Raw genomic sequence first — 21,757 nt, 5'->3', positions numbered from 1 at the left:
GGACCTGAGAGAGGAGGGAGGGAGAAGTGAGACCTGCGAGAGGAGGAAGAGGGTAGAGTGTTGAGAAGAGGAAGAGAGGAGGGAGGAGGAGAGATCGGACTGATGAGGGAGGGGGAGGAAAGAGCGGACAGAGGAGGGGGGAGGGAGGGAGGAGGAAGAGCAGACAGAGGAGGGAGGGGAGGAGGAAGAGTGGAGAGAGGAGGGAGGGAGAGAGGAGGAAGAGCAGACAGAGGAGGGAGGGGAGGAGGAAGAGTGGAGAGAGGAGGGAGGGAGAGAGGAGGAAGAGCGGACAGAGGAGAGAGGGAGGGAGGGAGGGAGGAGGAAGAGCAGACAGAGGAGGGAGGGGAGGAGGAAGAGTGGAGAGAGGAGGGAGGGAGAGAGGAGGAAGAGCAGAGAGAGGAGGGAGGGAGAGAGGAGGAAGAGCAGAGAGAGGAGGGAGGGAAGAGGAAGAGCAGAGAGACAGATACACAGCGGTTAGAGATGACCATGTTAATAGACTAATAACCAGACAGAGAACCAGGTTAACAGACAACCAGCTCTTTAAGGACATAAGCAGTGAATGTGTTGGAGATGGAGTCTGAAGAAAATCTGCTAAACATCTTTCTGCTGCTGCTGATGGGATCACTCTTTACTGTGGTGAATATATCGTGTTTCTATTGATATTCTTCTGCCTTTTAGTGACATTCTACTGTCTACTCTTCTTATATTTTACTGTCTTCTGGTTATATTCTACTGTCTTCTTCCTATATTTTACTGTCTTCTGGTTATATTCTACTGTCTTCTTCCTATATGTTACTGTCTTCTAGTGATATTCAGCTGTCTTCTTCCTATATTTGGAGCGACTGTGGCTCAGGTAGTAGAGCGGTTGGTCAATGTTCGGAGGGTCGGCTTGCTTCGTGTGAATGTGTATGACTGCTATGGTGGTCGGAGGGGCCGTAGGCGCTGAGCCACGCTTCCGTCAGTCTGTCCCAGGGCAGCTGTGGCTTCCATCGTTGTTTACCACCACCGGTATGAATGAATGGAACTTGGAAAGTGTCTTTGGTTTCGGAAAAGCGCTATACAAATTGAATTAATTCAAATGAGATTTTATTGTCTTCTGGTTATATTGTACTACTATCTTTTTTCCTGTATTTTACTGTCTCCTAGTGATATTCGATTGTCTCCTAGTGATATTCGACTGTCTCCTAGTGTTATTCGACCGTCTCCTAGTGATATTCGACTGTCTCCTAGTGTTATTCGACTGTCTCCTAGTGATATTCGACTGTCTCCTAGTGTTATTCGACTGTCTCCTAGTGATATTCGATTGTCTCCTAGTGATATTCGACTGTCTCCTAGTGTTATTCGACCGTCTCCTAGTGATATTCGACCGTCTCCTAGTGTTATTCGACCGTCTCTTAGTGATATTCGATTGTCTCCTAGTGTTATTCGACTGTCTCCTAGTGATATTCAACTGTCTCCTAGTGATATTCGATTGTCTCCTAGTGTTATTCGACTGTCTCCTAGTGATATTCGATTGTCTCCTAGTGTTATTCGACTGTCTCCTAGTGATATTCGATTGTCTCCTAGTGATATTCGACTGTCTCCTAGTGATATTCGACTGTCTTTTCCCTATTCGCTGTCTTTGAGTGATATTCTAGTCTCAGTTACATTCTATTCTCCTAGTTATATTTTATTGTCCTTTACTTATATTCTACTGTCTTCTAGTTATATCCTGTTTTCAATTCATATCCTACTGTCTTTGATGTATATACTAATATGTACTAATATATACACCGCCTCCCCTTTTACCTGCAGCTTCTTATGGAGTCTCCTTGGGGATCACACCTCAGTCTTCTAATGATTTGATGTCTCATTTAATTAATAAGCGTTTTACTCTGTTCTGTGGAGTTCCTCAGGGATCAAAGCTCAGTCTTCTAAAGATTCAATGTCTCATTAATAACTGCAGACTGTAATCTATTCTGATTTACTGCTGAAACCTAATGATCTGGATGATTTACTTATTGATTCACTGATTTTAATTATTTAATAACCAGTCCAGATCCTGCAGCTCCATCCAAAGAGTAAAAATGTGCCTCCTAACAACAAATTCAGTCAAATAAATGAATCCTTTATTATCAATTATTGATACTTATTTAATGTAGAAAATATTTTTTGTTGAGTTACGATCCAATGGTTCACTAGTTTAGATCAACCAGGAGTAAAGAAACAGATTTGAATGTTTAATTCTGATACAAAAAGAGAAGTTTGATCAAAGCCATTAAACATGATGGAGAATGATCTCATGGTTTCGTCAATCCAGAAGTTAAACATTACTCAACTAAAAAATTAATCTTTTGGAAATAAAGTTTTAATTTTACAGAAAAATGAGGAGAAAGGCTGAAGACAGAATGGGAAGAGAATGAACACATTTCTCACACATCTTTAACACATCTTTAACACATTTGGTTGATCCATCATCCAGACCTCATCCATCCATCTCGACTCCTCCTATCAGGATCCTTATATCACATTTTTACAGTTTGGTCTCTCTACCTTTGATTCATGGCTGCTTTGTACTTATGTACTTACTTACTTACTGTAACACAACTGTTGGTTGTGGTTGTCCTCTGACTTCTTGTCTGACAGGTGGGTCCTTCTGCCCCTGAGGAGGGTTGGCAGGTGTACAGTTCAGCTCAGGACTCAGAAGGTCGATGTGTTTGTACTGTGGTTGCTCCTCAGCAGACGGTCTGCTCCAGAGACGCTCGAACCAAACAGCTCAGACAGCTGCTGGAGAAGGTACCCACTCCAAGTATTACAAATATTTCTACTACTTGTACTTAAAATATTACTACATCTATTAGTACGACTAACCCAAATCACAAAGTAGCCTCAGCTGGCGTTACAATAAATAAAGGCCATTTCCAATCTGTACAGGGATCCTATCCCGAGATCCTCCATTGACTAAGGAAAAGCTCTGTAACAGAGAACAAAAGAAAGAGTAAGAGTAAAGAGGAGAGTAATAGATGAGGATTCTCTACCAGGGGTCAGGGTACAGAATAAAAAAACTATTATTACATAAAAATGAGAAATGTTCCATGTAATGAGAGCAGCATTGAGTTTATGTTTATTATTTATTATCCTTATCTTTATTGTCTTGCTGCTGTAACGCTGTAAATGTCCCCACTGCGGGACGAATAAAGGACTATCTTATCTTATCTTATCTTAATACAATAACATGAATAAAAAAGCAGAAATAGTAGCATACACTGTAAAAAAAAAATCCTAATTTTACGGTATAAACTACTGTTTTTTTACAGTAGTTTTTCTGTTCTTTGAAAATAGTGTACAAAACTGTAAAATTACAGACTTTACAGACTTTATCAGTAAATGAACAATCTGCCTGTTAAGTATTATGACAGTAATGACAAATTACATTTATTTCTCTTTTTTTTACAGAAAAATACTATATTAATTATACATGATCTTTCCGTTTTCTTAAATTAAATACAAATATTGTAAAATGACAGTAATTCTCTATAATTAAATATGTAACTTGTAATAAAAAGGTTTATGTCCAAAAAAACAATCTTAACACTTTTCTCTGTAATTTTACAGTAAATCTTATTATTTTCACATTTGCATGTAATTATACATTCAACCTGCAATTAAATATGTAGCTTGTTATATGAAGGTTTATTTCCATACTAACAATTTAATGTTTTTCTCTGTAATTTTAAGGTAAATCTTATTAGTTTTAAATTTATGTGTACTTTAACATTCAAACTCTGTAATTAAATATGTAGCTCATTATATTAAGATTTATGTCCATACTAACGTTTTTCTCTGTAAGATTAAGGTAAATCTTATTAGTTCACTAGTACTATGTATGTATAAAAGTACTTGTATAGACTTTGGATTAGACTAGATAGTATTAGACTAGTGAGTACTTTAATATTCAAACTGTAAGTCTGGATGTAATGGCAATGATTCTAACAAAAATACGTACAGGTCAGGCTGTCTGTGCAGACAGGTATGGCGCGTCTTTCAGTGGCTGAAGCAGCGCAATGTGTGGGGAGGTCAAAAACAGGTCAATGACGGCAATCGGTAAACTTGTTGATGGGTAAAGCTTGAATTCGGATGATGCTTCAATAACAATGATTATCGCAAAATATGAGTGGATTAGCATTTATACATTCCAATTAAAATAATTAATATTATATCTATGTTACATTAAACTGGAATAGGCCTTTATCTGCTGTTCAGCAAGTAATGCAAGTACCAGTAAAAATATTGATGCTTTTGATATTTTGCTTAAATCAAGTAAAGTCAACTCATCTTTGTTTATATAGTGCTTTACACATAATGCAGTAGATCGTGTGTGACAGAGAGAGAGAGAGAGAGAGAGAGAGAGAGAGAGAGAGAGATGCTTATGTAATTAAATATATACCCGCCTACAAATAAAAATAAATAAACATTTATTTTCTTTATCATCTTTTCTTGATAGGGCTGCACGGTGGTGTAGTGGTTAGCACTCTCGCCTCACAGCAAGAGGGTCCCGGGTTCGATCCCCGGGTCGGCCCGGGTACCTTCTGTGTGGAGTTTGCATGTTCTCCCCGTGTAAGCGTGGGTTCTCTCCGGGTTCTCCGGCTTCCTCCCACAGTCCAAAGACATGCAGGATGGGGATAGGTTCATTGGTGACTCTAAATTGCCCGTAGGTGTGAATGTGAGCGTGAATGGTTGTTTGTCTCTACATGTTGGCCCTGCAATAGACTGGCGTCCTGTCCAGGGTGTACCCTGCCTTCGCCCAATGACAGCTGGGATCGGCTCCAGCCCCCCCGCGACCCTGAATACTGGATAAGCGGTAGACAATGGATGGATGGATGGATCTTTTCTTGATAAAGAAAAAGATACCACGCTGATACAATTGCTATTGGCCGTCTTGCTTTGAATGTGATTGGTTGATGTGGCTGTCATCACGAAAACTGGCCAATGACAACTGTGCGCGCCTTCTTTTTGAAAATACGTCAGTTTGAATGGGTACGCGCTGGCAGTCGTGCACTAGTGGACTACCTGACCACTAACGTATTACCTGGATTATTACCTGGACTATTTTACATCTGCTCGCCATGTTTTCATTTGGAGCGAATCTGAGTTGTGGGATTTCAACGGAGAACAGAAACGTGGAGTATGGACACAGTTGAAGGGTCAGACGGATCTGTTTGGTCAGCTATTACTTGGACGTCACTACATAACTGTTCTGCTGTATCAAGTAAGAATTAATTTCCCTTCCCTTTGTAAAATCATAACCTAACGCAGTGTTTGTGTTCATTCCCTTAATTTACAGTGATGGTCTTGTCAAACTGTTAGCTAACCGTTAACTAAAGTTATCGTATAGTCGTAGGTGATTAACGTTATTTTAGCACATTTAGGTCATTTTGGTCAGCACCGAACTGTGTTTCTGAAAACATTTTATGCGAGAAATAAGCTATGCAGTTGCTTTATTTTAGATCGACAACGGTCAGTTTAAAAGATTTTCGACAGCTTGCGGGAGGCGGCGCCCCGTCTCTCAAAACTCGCCGTGACGCGAAGACATTGCACGGCAAACAAACCAAATAGTGTTATGCTGTGTCCATTTATTCAACTCAAGCATTAATTCAAGAACAGCAATAAGGTCTGTGGCATTCAGATAGCACCATACAGCTTCACTTCTACTGGAAACAGAAGCACTGATGTCAACCTGAACACTGAAATAAACATTCATACTGGGAGCGCTAGCTCCAGCAGCTAGGCAGCTAGCTCTCCTAGCATGAATGCAGTTACTCCAGTGTTACTGTTGACTTCAGTGCTGACGTTTCCAGTACAAGTGAATATCGCTGCTTCCTGCTCGCTCCCGTTCGCGTCGTCACTTGTCCGCATATTTTTTGGGAAAAAAATACGGATATCCATACCGAACACCACAGCTAACTAGCGACCATGAACGTCAAGCACTAACAGCGTCCCTCTCATGAGTCTGACTCAATGACCCGCCTCCCCAGCCCCTGTAATTGGCCAGCACGTTTGTTCGTTGATTGGATTGGTTGAATTGTATCGACAAACCGAGATAGGAATAATAGAGTGATGGCCACTCCGAGGTAAAAAACAAGACCCAAATAAAATAAACAGTTTCCAGCCCAGGGCAGGCACGGCCATATCTATAGGCAAAAAAAAAAATGACTCTGGATCATCTAATAATAATAGAAAAATAAATAAAATCCTTTTTATAGTAAGGATTTTTCAGTCGATCTTACTTTGTCCTTTTTCCTTTCCCCCTCCCCCAGGTGCACCAAAGATCCATCTGATTACTGGCAATTGGGAGGAGGATTCTTCTTGATCTGCTACATTGCACTGTCACCTCTGGTACAGATTAATTGACCTTTTGTGGTATGTTTTGATTTTATGTATAAAGTGTATAATACACTGTACATTTAAGGTTCAATTAAGAGGGCTGAATAGGCTAAATTAAGAATGTAATGCATGTGCACAAATACTACAAATATTATTGGAACTACAGAGCCCCCAGGGACAGGAGAACATTGTGGAAAACAATATAAAACTGAATTGGAAAATACAAGCTAAAAAACAACTGACAACAACCCCCTCAGCCCAGCAGCTCTCCACCTGTTTCAAAAGTGAAACGCCATCACCTCGTCATGATAGTACAGCTATCAGACAAGATAGACACATGGAGAAATAGAATTTTTAGTTTTTCAATTCTTCCTTGGGGGTCTCTGAAGAACTGTTTGTGAATAATTGGTTGATATTGTAAATTCAATACATTAAATAAAGGGGTTTTAGAATCAATATTGGTGTGTATTTTATTTATAATTAAGTTTCACAACCTACTTTAATTGAAACAGTGAAAACCTTTAGATGTATCGATTTTGAATTTCCTAAGTAGGTTTTGAGTTGAGGATATTTCACAATAATCTTTTACATGATATTTTCAGTCAGTACAGTAGTTAAAATATTCAATGTATTACATTAAAACTAATATAAGGGTCATTCCGTGTCATTTCATCAAATGCCTCCCACCTGACCATCTCAGAATGTCCTGAAAAAAATCAAGTACAAAGACACACTTGTTAATAGGACAAATCCAAAATATTAGGTCTCTACTGTCAATAGTTTTCTCATGAAACATCATTGAATGAAGGGTAGTTTAGACAGTAGTAACAGATATACACTGTAGAACTTTTTAAGGCCACAGGTGAGATAGTTTTCCAGATATTGCTGTTTAAAAAGGGCTTTTCAGAGCATGATGCCAAAAACTGTCTAAACTACCCTTCATTCAATGATGTTTCATGAGAAAACTATTGACAGTAGAGACCTAGTGTGTCTTTGTACTTGAATTTTTTCAGGACATTCTGAGATGGTCAGGTGGGAAGATTTTCAGAAATTTGATGAAATGACACGGACTGACCCATAACAAAAACTGAATCATTAAATATTTAGCATGTAACACACTTATTGAAGGTGTTTGATTGTAAAAAAAAATATAGGAAAAATATGTAGAATAGTGGTATTTTTATGCAGAACCATGCAGAATGAAAATGTTACTTAATCTGAATTAGATGTATTATTATAGATATTTTACTTTCATTTTAGGGTTTTTGTTTGGCAGCCGTAGCTGCCAGTCATTTGACTGTTTTTAAGGTGTTTTTAACTGTTATTAAAGGTGTTTGATTGTAATAATTTAGGAAAAATCTGTAGAATAATGGTATTTTTCTGTCGAACTTTTAGCATTTTCACTTTATTAAAGGTGTTTGATCATAAAAATTGAGGAAAAATCTGTATATTAACGGTATTTTCCTGCAGAACATTTAATGAAATTTTCTGTAATAGTAATGTTTTTGAACTTTATTTGAAATAAAATATTTTACTTTAATTTTACGGTTTTTGGTTGGCAGCCGTAGCCGACAGTCATTGACCGTTTTTTAACATTTTTTTTTCTTACAGTGTAGTAAATAATAGAAAGATGACCAAGTAATAATAGCAGCAGTTGGTGTTGGCTGCATGGCTGCATGGCTGCAGGTAAACCACGGTCCAGGTGGCACATGAAGGATCCAGAAGGAGAGGGAGAGGAGGGCTGGTCCAAGACAAACCTGAGCCAGCCCTAACATATGGGGAGGCTGTCTCCTGCCTGGACCACAGGAAGGGAACCTGATAGCTTAAGGTTCTGGCTCCCATTGTACTTTTGGAGACCCGAGGAACCATGAGTAACCCTGTATTGTGGAAGCACAGTGTCATTGTGGCGTAACAGGTTACTACGAGTGCTTTAATATATGATGGTACCTGACCATGAATTGCTTTGTATATTGTGGGTTATGATGATTTTAAAGCCAGTGCAGAGAAGCCAATAATGTGATCTCTAGTCCTAGTTCTAGTTCAGTATTTAGGATCAATTTGAGAGTCTTGAGAGATATGTTGGAGCAGTCTGCTAATAAGGAATTGCAACAAAGTAACACATGCATGGAACTATCTTTCTGCATCATTTTGAGACATGATGTAGCTGATTTAAGCACTTTTACGTAGGTGAAAAAAGGCAGTCCTTGAAGATTGTTTTATGTCGGAGTTAAAGGATATATTCTGATCAAAGGCAACTCTGAGATTCTTTACGGTTGTGCTGGAGGCCTGGGCAATACCATCTGGAGGAACTATGTCATTAGATAATCTGTTTCAGGCTAAGTACAACACCTTAAGTTTAACATTACAACTAGTACTAAAATACTACTATTACTAATATATACTGCTACTAAAAATACTACTGCTACTCCTAAATATATTCCTACTGGCGAAATACTACCGCTAGTACTAAAAATACAATTATTGACAATATTAATACTACTACCATATACTGGTACTGAAAATACCACTTCTACTAATTAATGGTAATAGTACTATTTGACTAATATATATATATATATACATATATATATACATATATATACACATATATACCGGAGAAAAACCCACAAGTTAGTACCCACAACTGCTATTTCCAAATCCTATATCCTGTAACATAAATGTTATGCTGCTTTGAAAAAGAAATTAAAAATATTGATTACAATGGTTATATACAGGTACAGACATTACATTTGACCTCTGCATTTAAACTCCAGCTCTTCAGCTGTCAGAATCTGTAAACCCACTGTTTGTTCTCTAAAATTTGTCGTGAGCATTTTAAGAAATCATAACACCTCGGATTATTTTCCGATAAACTGGCAAAGACGTCTATTATTAAGATACACTAATATAAACTAATACTAATGTCTTGTGATATGGCTCAGGTTCAGAATATGAGCCAGTCCATTGAGGTCCTGGACCAGCGGACTCAGAGAGACCTGCAGTTTTTGGAGAGGATGGAAGTTCAACTGAATGGTCTGGAAAACAAATTCAAACAGGTGGAAAACGGACATGAGAGCAACATCGCCACACAGTACAAGGTACAGCCCACTGTATCACATCATTGCATGAACTGCGACTCAGTATCTCAGCCTCCGTGACATCTTGTCACTAACATCAGCAGCTCTCTGTAAACTCTGAAGTGTTCAGTTTCATAGGTGAGACCGGACATTAGCAAACAAGAGTTTATAGTAAACTGTTCAAAAAGTGAAGGCAACCTTCATCATCAGAGTCTATCACAAGTCAGTTAAACCTCGTCAATGTGTCCATTCAGGAAGCTCAATGATGGTGGATCAGTTTCAGCTGCTTTGGTGCAAATGAAAGAGACAACAGGACGATGGAGGCGAGAGCAGGACCAGAACCAACAAAGGATGTTCTGATGTGGAGGCCATAGCTCTCTCCTTCCTGACTGGTTCTTCTCTAGTTCGGGTTGTGCTAGTGACCTTGTCACTACTTGTGATGAGGCGGTACCTGCAGCCCAATCAGGTTCACAGAGCAGGTCCACACTGACCACATGTGACGGGCCGAAAGAGTCTGGAGGGTTAGGCTTAGGGTGGAGAACGTTCTGCTGCTGGAGCACCATCCAGCAGTGTGTAGGCACTTCCAGTTCCTTTCATTTTTTAAGCAGTGTATTACTGTCGGGTCTACGTGAATGGAAGATATGGAAGAAATAGGAGTGAACGAGTGTTCACCTCTCACCCACAAGCACCTTCTTCTCGGTAGTTGCTGTGATTTGGCATAAAAAGCCATTGATCATCACTCTCAAGATTCAAGAGGTGCTTAAACTTGACAATATGTATTTGAATGTGCATGTAGAGGAGGAATAGCAGGTTGATCCACATGCACCTATTCCCAAGTTTATTTGGGATTTATGAAAGGAAATTGCACACTGGCGTGTGTACATGAGCTTTAATAAATCAGAAAATGTTTTGTTGTACATACATTTCCTCATTACTATGTAAGTAGTGTGGGTTGTATGCACTATTTTATAAAAGAGACCCCAGGTTTCTTTCTTTTTGTGGACCAAACTTGGAGTCATTCAGCTGAATAATAAAATGACTGTTGGGTTAATTAAATGGAATAAATGCACAGTTTAATGAACTCTGACCAGCTTCTTCCTCTGCTGCCTGTGTCTCAGTCCATCAAAGCAAAGATGGATGAGTTGCGTCCTCTGATCCTGGTCCTGGAGGCTTACAAGGCGGACGCTTTGCTGGTCCGTCAGTTTAAGGAGGAAGTAGCGAATGTGACAGAGCTGCTGGAATCGCTGCAGGAACAACTGGGAGGTCTGGACTACCAGGAGCTCCACAGCCGAGTCCTGAACCTGGAGGACCGGCTTAGGGCCTGCATGCAGAGGCTGGGTGAGTAAACATATGAGGAATAACAAAACAGGGTCCCACATTAGTAGAAACTATTAGTTAACAGTCCGATCTTCATTTGCGCACGAAGGTTCCTGATTGTGAATGAATCCAGATACACAAGCAGGAGCAAACAGTCAACTTTCTATGTTGATTCATTCAACTCGCCTCCTTCACCCTTCGAGTGTTCTCATTATTTTGTCCGTTCTCATCAATTTTGTGGTTGTTTTCCAGCCTGTGGGAAGCTGACAGGAATCTCTGAGCCAATCACTATCAAGACGTCTGGATCAAGGTTTGGTTCCTGGATGACCGACCCACTGGCTGCAGCTGGAGACAACAGAGTGAGTCTCATCAACAACAAACACAATCCGTTTAATCTTAATCTGCAACAGATTCTGTTTTCATACGTAGAATCTGGAGGCAATGAGACCAGATTTTGGTATCAAGGCGTTCTGGTTTGGGACTGTTCGGTTTTTATGGAATGGACCACCGGAGGAAAATATATAATATATCATTTTCTCATGAAAACAGCAACATTTCAAAGTGCTTAAAAAAGTGCGTTTAGAGCATATTTTTCCATGTAGCTCTCAGTCTCGGCATCGATAGCAGAGGGGTCTGACTCCGACAATTTATCAACTCAATGTCACATCACAAATACTGAGTGATGAATGGTTAGCTCATTAATATTTCACATCAATAACATCATGTGACGAACATCTACTTTCTGACCTTACACACCACACTCCACCAACATGGTGGCATTTCAGTAGATTTACTCACTATTGTTGTTTTTCATCCTCGTCATATTAATTCTGCCATGTTGATTGCAGGGTCATGTCAAAATAAAATGATACCGCCGGGGGGCTTATCCATAAAGTAATCAGAAGTCCAAAAATCCCTCTGGTGGGTCTTAAAATACATAACGAACAGTCCCTTACTCTATTTCTAATAGTATTGACCACACAGACGTGTGGAGAGCAACGCTTTGGCTGAAATGCATTCTGGGAACCCATCTTTTTATTGTTTTAATTATCTTGTCAACTGGCTACTAGTGAAACAATGTGGACGTCATCTCTCAAGTCTTGGTCTGGATCTTCATAAACCCCATCTGTCACCTGGAACAGTTAATAGACATGCTAGATGTTAACATGTTAGACATGTTCATCTTTAGCTTTGATCCTCTGACGAACACTGATCATCTCATCATGTTATGTTCTGCCACTCTGGGAAATGTTCAGAGTTTAGTTTGAATAATTGAGTAATAGAGATGGGACAATCACATATGATGGTGGGCTTGACATGGATTGGACATGTATCAGTGTGGTGCCTCTATGCAGATACAGTAGTGTATAGTCTGTTCATTTAATGTAGATGTATTATTTGTTGTCCAGTCTCATAATTATCATCCATACAATTTCACCTGAAGTATAGTTGAGTGCAAATGCATCACATTCCAAGTAAATTTTTAGATAATAATGTTTGGTTTCTTCTTTTAAAGGTGTGGTACATGGATGGTTACCATAATAACCGCTTTGTTAGGGAGTATCAATCGATGTATGACTTCATGACAACGGATAACTTCACGTCACACCGCCTGCCTCACCCCTGGTCTGGCACTGGACAGGTGGTTTATAATGGATCCATTTACTTCAACAAGTTTCAGAGTCACACCATCATCAAGTTTGACTTCAGCACATCGCTCATCAGCCGCTCCCGCCAGCTGGACTTTGCCGGTTACAACAACATGTACCATTACTCCTGGGGGGGGCACTCAGACATTGACCTGATGGTGGACGAGGGGGGACTCTGGGCTGTCTATGCTACCAATCAGAATGCTGGAAACATCGTCCTCAGCCAGTTAAACCCAAACACTCTTCAGATCATCCGCAGCTGGACCACCAACCACCCCAAACGCAGTGCCGGTGAGGCCTTCATGATATGTGGAACCCTGTATGTCACCAACGGGTACTCAGGTGGAACCAAAGTGTACTACGCCTACTCCACCAACTCCTCCACCTATGAGTACATCGACATTCCTCTGACCAATAAGTACAGCCACCTGTCCATGCTGGACTACAACCCGCGAGAGAGAGCGCTGTACGCCTGGAACAACGGCCACCAAGTCCTTTATAACGTTACTCTCTACCACATCATACAGTAGAGACTAAAAACTGCTCAGGTTTTGTGTCACAACCCGCAGATAAGAAGGTGTTCAGGTTCATATCGGCCCTCCAGGACACAGACAGGTATATTAGCCTAGCTTCACACAAAGTCTGGAACCCTAACCCTGTAATATGATGGTTTGTTTCACGAATCAGTTCAAACCAACAATCTCAGTCACAGTTCAGGAATCCTGGGTTAATTTGTTTAGTGGTTTCTTGTCAAGAAATGGCACCCATGGTAACTGCTGCTAAAACCACAATGTCTTATTTTGATCTTCCTACTTTCACACCTGTGGAAGTCAGGTGACCTTTGGGTCACTGGAAGGCACATTTGAATGTTTTCTGATAGTCCTGCGCTAGTAGTTTCCCCCTGCTTCCAGTCTTTATGCTTAGCTAGGCAAGTCATGTCCATGATCTCCGTCTGTACTGGAGTGTTTTCAGAAGTGTTGGACTGTTAACTTAGATCCTTTAGTTATTTATAAAATGAAAATAATGTTTTTCCACCTGTTTTTAGCTTAATTACCAAAGTATTTGACACAAATGCACTTGAAATGTAAACACAATCACAAGGAAATGAAACATCATCTTTCACAATAAGAGACACAAACTTTTACTTATTTTATGGTGGACACTGAAGAATATTTCACCTTTTTATGTGATTGTTTTTTCTGTGGGTGACATTTTATGACTTTATGATATCAGACCCACTGTTTTTTATGTTCTGATAAAATAATGATAATAATAATAATCTTATTCTGTTGTATTAAACAAAACATTTGCTAGTATGTCTTTTCTAATGATTCCCCATGTTTTAAAATCTTTTGTCAGAGGTCAAGTAGGATTACCCCAACATTTTTTCTCCACCCTTTCCTTTGCAATCACACTGGCTCAAAGCACTCTGGGAGATTGAGTCTCCTGCCTCTATCACAAACCTGTTCCTCCTCAGGTAGTTGATGGATATAAAGGAACTGTTTTTAGTTTTGTCAGATAACTGAAATAAGTTTAGTGGTAAAACTCTGTTGTGTGTGATGAGGACTTTTGTTTTGAGTCAATATATCACCAAACTCTGGACTCTTCTCTTTATACATGGTGCATAAACACTAAATGTTAATTCTATGTTTAGTTTGGGATAGTGGTTAGGGTTTGTTTACCACAATCGCTGATTTTAGGATAGCTGCTTTTTCAATAATAGGGGGTTAAAATCACCTGATGCCAACCTTGGGTTAGGGAATATGAGAATTAGATGCACAGTCCATCAATGCAGTCTAACAGGACCAGTGTATTTATCATTCAGGCCCCTAGGAAATACCGCGTCTTGTTTAGAGATCCAGATTTTCTCAGTCCTCCTAGGGCTGAGTTCCATCATGGATAACATGTTGTTTTTTGGAACGCGTGTTCCCCATACTTTAGTTCTGAACACATTGTTGTATTTGCTGCACAATCAGGTTTGGTGCTTAAAGGAAAACTTGACGCATTTGAATTAAGCTTCGTATGGTTAGAAACCTGGTGGTATTTTTGAATGGTCATGCATCATTCCCTCATTTTCCCCAGAGACGGGAGATCGCTAGACCTATTACAGACCAGTGGTTGGGACCTCAATTCAGACTTGGGATGTGAGCGGAAGTAGACCGGTCCTTTCTAATAAAAATGCCGCTCTGCACTCTGCACGGTCGGTCCACGCTCGCCACACCAAATTCGAAATTTGACATTTTCAGATTATACATATCACCCACTTTGAATACAGATTCATGTTTCCACCAGTGAATTACTCTTTTAAAAACCTTCCCCATGACCTCTGGGTTTTGGTCCTTAGTGGTATTACTTTGGCCTTCACCAAGTAATTGTGCAGGTTCCTGTATTTATCAGATGTGTGATGACCATGGATGTCAACCATCCATGGTTAGGATGGGTTAGGGATAAGAGATGAAGTGGGATGACAGTTACCTACTCTACCATGAGATATTGGCCCTGAAAACACAGGTCCTATGTCAGTGGGGCCACATTAGTGGAAGTCAGTGAAGTGACCCTTCAGCATCTTTAACCTGATGAAGATGTTGCACCAAAATGTGGACCAGCTGAGTTTGGATGTTTCCAATCTGAACTCTGAACATGAAATTATCTGTTTCTATTATTTGTTTCCATAAATGTTGTGTTTATATTGTTGTTATTAAAAATAATGAATGAAACATTGTGATTTAATTTGTTAAATACATGTTGGGGACATTCTAAAACCATCTGTATACTAATAAATCCACTGGCACAAGTTCTATCATCCTTTTGTTTATTGGGATGGCTCCATCTAGTCGCTGATGATGGATAGGAACCATTAATATTGGCTGGTGGTGCTACACAAATATATCCACTTTGAATGGATAGGAGATGGAAGGATGATTTAAAGCGTTGCTTATAAGGTGCATTCAATTGAATATCCAATTTAATGTAGTCAATATAAATGTAACCTAATTGCCATATTCCATATGTGTTCCTTCCGGCAGCAGTCAGACTCTACAATCAGCACTGCTTGCTGACACACACACACAAACACACTGTTGGGACATCACCATCAGGACTACACAATGCGGCCTACAAGGAGGCCAAGAAGCCTTCACATGCGGTCAGAACAAAGGAACAAAGGAGATAAAAAAAACTACAACCGCCATTTTGGTTTCACCTCGCACCTAGGTGCGAAGTGCAACGTCACACAACTGGTGCCCTATTGGCTGACAACCACAGGTACCCCAGGGGGTCCCCGGGAGCAGCCGTGAGCTATATAAACCGGCGCCGCCTTAAGAACTTTCTCTTCCATCACAACAGGGTTAGGGTTAGGTATAAGGGTTAGGTATAGAGAAAGGACACATGGAGCTCCCCGCGTCGTCCAACGACTTCGCAGTTGAATGGAGCACCAAGGCAAGGCACTGGCCGGCGCTTGTTGTTCAAGTCTCCCCCGCCAGATGAACTTAGACCTAAGGAGTGAGTGAGGTGTTGAGGACAGGCATGGTGGTGGAATACTGAGGGTCAGGACACGTTATTGGATGTTGGCATCAAACAAGAGGAGTTAGGTTTAGGGTCAGGTGGTAAGGTTAGAGGTCAGGGTGAGGGATAGGAGTTAAGGCTCCTCTGGTGCCCTCCCCGCCCCCTCCAGCCGAGGAGCGGAGGAGGGGCGGGAGGGCGATGTGATGAGAATGTGAGATGTGAAGACCTAAGAAGCTAAACCAGAGATAAAGAGGGGTGATGTGTTTACACCAAGAACCCTCCCCCGCCCGTTTAGGCTCCTCTGGGGCCCTACACGCACCCTCCAGCCGAGGAGCGGAGGAGGGGCGGGAGGCGTGAAATGTGACGAATGTGGTGAAGCAGTGGCCAGGTGAGCGTGTGTGTGTGTGCGTGTGTGTGTTCCAGGTCCGTAGTGAGGATGATGAGTAACAGATCCTGCCTTTCCAGATCCAGATGTCCCAGTCCGAGTCCCTCGTGCAGTGGTTTCAGAAGAGCAGAGCAGTCATGATTGTGGTTTCCTGTTTGAACTGACTTTTAAATCTTTTTGAAGGATTTTTCTTGAAAGAAATTTGAATTAATTCTATTTTTATTATTAGGGCCCGAGCGCCGACAACGTCGGGCTGCGAAGCCCTATTGTTATTCAAATGTTTTTAGGGCCCGAGCGCCGACAACGTCGGGCTGCGAAGCCCTATTGTTATTCAAATGTTTTTTTCTTCTTCTTATTAGGGCCCGAGCGCCGACAACGTCGGGCTGCGAAGCCCTATTGTTATTCAAATGTTTTTTTCTTCTTCTTATTAGGGCCCGAGCGCCGACAACGTCGGGCTGCGAAGCCCTATTGTTATTCGAATGTTTATTATTCTTTAACAAGTTCGCCCTGCGTTTTGGGGGTCTTCGCCTGAAAAAAAACTAACGCAAATTGGAGTGTCTATAGGGCCTGGCGAAAAATTTGAGAATTTGGCGTCTTCGCATTCACCCACGAAAAAGTTGCTCGCTAGCGCCACCTAGAGTGGAGAATCGCCAGCCCCGCCGCACCGTAACTCCGATTGACATGAAACTTTGCACACATGTGCAAACCAGTGTCCTCTACAAAAAATCCTCTTGGAGTACCAAAGTCCGTCTACCGAAATTTTCCGCCATCTTGGATTTTATGAAAAACAGGACGTTGCGCAGTTCTCGGACACCGTTGGTCCGATTTGGACGAAATTCGGTACGCATACTCGGCAGACCTAGCTATGGATATGGTCCGAAAAGGTTTTGAAAATATGCATTTAATCAGGAGATATCGGCCAATGAACATTAGAGGGTGTGGCTACCAAAATGCAATTAGCATAACTCTATAACCTTTGCCCCTAAAATTACGAAACTCGAAACCTATGTTGACATCGCTTGAAAGAACATGTATGTCAAGTTTCATCTAAATGGAGTCATATTTGCCACTTCCAAAAAATCCCAAATATTGCCAGTTATGCCTGTTTTTGGCTGTTTTTGCCCTTTCACAGGGGTCACGCTAAATCAAAAACTGATTATACCGTTGATCCGATCGATACCAAAATTGGACATGTTGTTGGAAAGGCCTTACGGACAAAAAGTATGCCAAAGATGTCCAGAATATTTAGGGGCGTGGCCACGGCGACGCCTTGACTGCGCTACTATTTTTAACTTTCGCCATAGGCATTAAAGCTGTTATAACTTCACCGTTTCTTCTCCGATCTGCTCCAAAATATTCATGCTTGTTAACAATCACGTCCTGAACACAACTGCACTGCAATTTTAACTGACAGGTAGAGCGCCACCTAATGGCAAAATGAAATGTGACCGATTTTATGCCCATCTTCTGAGCAACAGCCCCCCCTCTAGGTTGGGCGTACACGCATGAAACATTTTTTCCTAGATAGCCCAAGTGGAGCTGTACAAAAAAGCCTCTTGGACCCACCGCCTCAAGTCATGATAAAGTAGGTAAAAAAATGTTTTTAGCCAAGTGTGTAAATCAGCCAGGTTTTCACTCAATCTTCACTCGGGGAGCATAGAGGGGAGAGACACAGGCGCACAGCGACCACCAGATGGAGTCAGAGATCTATCAGTGACACATGGGGAACTGTGAATCTCACATGCAGCTCAATCAGCCTCACACCAGATCAACAGCCATGCCACTTTTAATTCCTTTTTTATAATTCCTCTCATTACAGCCTGGACACAGAGAGGAGGAGAGATGGCACACATCTCCACATGCATCTCACACAGCTGTCACTTGAACTCTGCCATAAACATTATAACTTCACTGTTTCTTCTCTGATGTGCTCCAAACTTTGCACACTTGATTAGAGTTCCTTCCTGAACACATCTGCACTTTGATATTCACTCACAGTCAGAGCGCCACCTACTGGCCACAGGAAATCTCATTGATTTTGTGACTTTTTCCAAGTTAAAGCCACACCTGATTTTTTTTATAACTCAGAGCTGCAAACTTGTCGCTTTTCGGCGACAATCGCCGTTTTCTTGGTCAATTTGGTCATTCACGTGGATCGTGTAGAACCGGAGAGTTTTCTTTTTGGGGGGGGGGGGGTCCAGAATTGCGAACAATTTATTGGATCATTCTTATTGTTGTGTTTTCTGTGCAGTTATGTCATTTGTGTAGTTTATTTTTTATTTTTGTGTATGTTAATCCAGAGCTAAAATCCCGCAAGTAATATTCATTGAGAACCGTTCGAGGTTCAGCAGCCCAATGGTGTAGTTCCTCTACAAACCCGACTCGGGAAGACCGGACCCCGGCGCGACGGGGGCCGTACCGGCCTCACACCGTCCACGGGCTGAGCCTCAATCAGAAGGACTCAGGCCCCCGCGCGACACCGGGCAATCGGTCTTCTTTACGCCACATTTCCCACGTCCGTCCGCCCGTCGGACGGGGATTCGGCGCTGGGCTCTTCCCTCTTCGCTCGCCGCTACTGAGGGAATCCTGGTTAGTTTCTTTTCCTCCGCTTAGTAATATGCTTAAATTCAGCGGGTTGTCTCGTCTGATCTGAGGTGGAATGTGGCCCCGACTCTGGGGAGAGGTGCGAGGGACGTGGCTCCCGGAGGAGGCTCACGGACTCTGGCATCGGGTACCCCGAGGCGGAGGAGGAGGGTCCGCCGACGTGACCCGCCGGCTCCCCTCAAAAATGAGCGTCATGCGCGAATGAAGCGAATGACGCGAAAGACGCGAATGACGCGAAAGACGCGAATGACGCGAAAGACGCGAATGACGCGAATAGTCCAAAATGATCAAGCGGCGCGTTACACGCGTCTCACGCGATTGTATTCGCGTCTATCGCGTCCGGTGTGAACGCCGCATTAACTTCTTGTTTTCTTGTGTGCTTTCATGTTGTACGCTTCATGTTGTCTGCTAACGCTATGCTGTATCGTCGCTCTGTGTTTTGTCCGCTCCCCTGTATTGTACGTTAAAGCAAACGCGATAACGCTATGCTCCGGTAGATCCAAGCAGTTAAGTTACTGACAATAGAAGTTAAAAGTTAATGAAATGGTGAAGCTGTGGCACATAAAGATAATATTTGGATTTATAACGTTGTTGTTCCATCCGTGTTTATCCATAGGCTACTTGTTTGTTTAGTTTTGATAAGTGAATCACAGGGACCGGCACTTGACGTGGGGGCTGCACTTCCTGGTTTGCCGCGGGGCATCATGGGAGCTGTAGTTTTTGTTCACGGAGAAAGGTTGAATGCACTTTTGCATGGTTTTTCGTTATTGAACAATAATAATTGACATTTCTCTGGGCCAATCGGAATCTCAGCACTTGCTTCAGAATCTTTCTTATAATTGACATTTCTCTGAGCCAATCGGAATCTTGAAGCACACAGCGCCAACTGAGTTCGCCATTGGATGAGACGGTCGCCTGGCTACCGCGCAAATCCCTCAATGACAATGATTTTTGAGAAAGTATGCTGAGTTTTGTTAAGTCACGCTCAGACTAGTGTCATTTGCATAGTACCATCAAAAAAAAAATCCCCCCGTGACACTGTCACCTTTTTTCCTCTGAGGAGTTTGCAGGTCTGATAACTAATCCCTGTCATTTCAGCTTGCAAGGAGGACACAGGGGGAGGAGGAGAGGTCACACTAGGGGGAGGAGGAGAGATGTCAGGAAGGCATGAACATGTGTGTATGTGACAGACAGATGGCTTTACATGTCAATCGCTTGTGTCTAAACTCGCGCCACGAGGAGGTGGCTGCTGCAAAGGTAGGCGGCTGCCACACGTGTGAATGCAGGCACTCCACGACCGCACGTGACAGACGGATGCCTTTCGGTGTCCATCGCTTGTGTCTCGACTTGCACCAGGAGAGGCGGCCGCACCAAGGGCAGCGTCCACGACACTGCCCTGTGACCGCAGGCACTCCACGACCGCATATAAGCTCGGGCCCGTCACGATACTGCTCGCAGTTTTAATTAGGGCCCGAGCGCCGACAACGTCGGGCTGCGAAGCCCTATTGTTATTCGAATGTTTTTTCTTATTATTCTTTCACATGTTCGAGCTGCGTTTTGGGGGTGTTCGCCTGAAAAGAAACGAACGCAAATTGGAGTGTCTATAGGGTCTGGCGAAAAATTTTAGATTTTGGCGTCTTCGCACTCACCCACGAAAAAGTTGCTCACTAGCGCCACCTAGAGTGGAGAATCGCCAGCCCCGCCGCACCGTAACTCTGATTGACATGAAACTTTGCACACATGTGCAAACCAGTGTCCTCTACAAAAAATCCTCTTGGAGTACCAAAGTCCGCCTACCGAAATTTTCCGCCATCTTGGATTTTATGAAAAACAGGACGTTGCGCAGTTCTCGGACACCGTTGGTCCGATTTGGACGAAATTCGGTACGCATACTCTTTAGATCTAGATATGGATATGGTCCGAAAAGGTATTTGAAATATGCATTTAATCAGGAGATATAGGCCAATGAACATTAGAGGGTGTGGCTACCAAAATGCAATTAGCATAACTCTATAACCTTGGCCCCTAAAATTACGAACTCGAAACCTATGTTGACATCGCTTGATAAGAACATGTATGTCAAGTTTCATCTAAATGGAGTCATATTTGCCACTTCCAAAAAATCCCAAATATTGCCAGTTTATGGCTGTTTTTGGCTGTTTTTGGCCATTCACAGGGGTCACACAAAGTCAAAAAATCATTATACCGTTGATCTGATAGATACCAAAATTTGATATGTGGTTGGAAAGGCCTCAAGGAGAAAAACCAAACCAAGTTAAAGATGCTCCAAAACTCTAGGGGCGTGGCCACGCCAACGCCATGGACTGCGCTACTATTTTCATCCTTCGCCATTGCATCACAACTGTTATAACTTCACCGTTTCTTCTCCGATCTGCTCCAAAATATTCATGCTTGGTTAACAATCACGTCACTGAACACAACTGCACTGCAATTTTAACTCACAGGTAGAGCGCCACCTAATGGCAAAATGAAATGTGACGATTTTATGCCCATCTTCTGAGCAACAGCCCCCCCTCTAGGTAGGGCGTACACGCATGAAACATTTTTTCCTAGATAGCCCAAGTGGAGCTGTACAAAAAAGCCTCTTGGACCCACCGCCTCAAGTCATGATAAAGTAGGTAAAAAAAATGGTTTTTAAGCCAAGTGTGTAAATCAGCCAGGTTTTTCACTCAATCTTCACTCGGGGAGCATAGAGGGGAGAGACACAGGCGCACAGCGACCACCAGATGGAGTCAGAGATCTATCAGTGACACATGGGGAACTGTGAATCTCACATGCAGCTCAATCTGCCTCACACCAGATCAACAGCCATGCCACTTTTAATTCCTTTTTAAAAT

The 21,757-nt window shown here is 42.1% G+C and overlaps 1 protein-coding gene across 1 annotated transcript; it reads left to right on the top strand.

The window, feature by feature from the left end:
- The first annotated feature begins 489 nt into the window (after window positions 1-489).
- LOC311023776 (noelin-like) lies at window positions 490-14,953 on the top strand. Its single transcript, XM_084025822.1, has 6 exons — window positions 490-636; window positions 2,626-2,775; window positions 9,306-9,461; window positions 10,559-10,778; window positions 11,010-11,116; window positions 12,274-14,953. The coding sequence occupies exons 1-6, from the start codon at window positions 571-573 to the stop codon at window positions 12,934-12,936; spliced, it is 1,362 nt and encodes a 453-aa protein (XP_083881948.1). The 5' UTR covers window positions 490-570; the 3' UTR covers window positions 12,937-14,953.
- Window positions 14,954-21,757: the final 6,804 nt, after the last annotated feature.

Source organism: Eutrigla gurnardus (assembly GCF_963514095.1).
Source record: "Eutrigla gurnardus genome assembly, chromosome: 13".
NCBI lineage: Eukaryota > Metazoa > Chordata > Actinopteri > Perciformes > Triglidae > Eutrigla > Eutrigla gurnardus.
The sequence above is the reverse complement of the archived record's forward strand: the minus strand, read 5'-3'. Positions and strand labels throughout refer to the sequence as shown.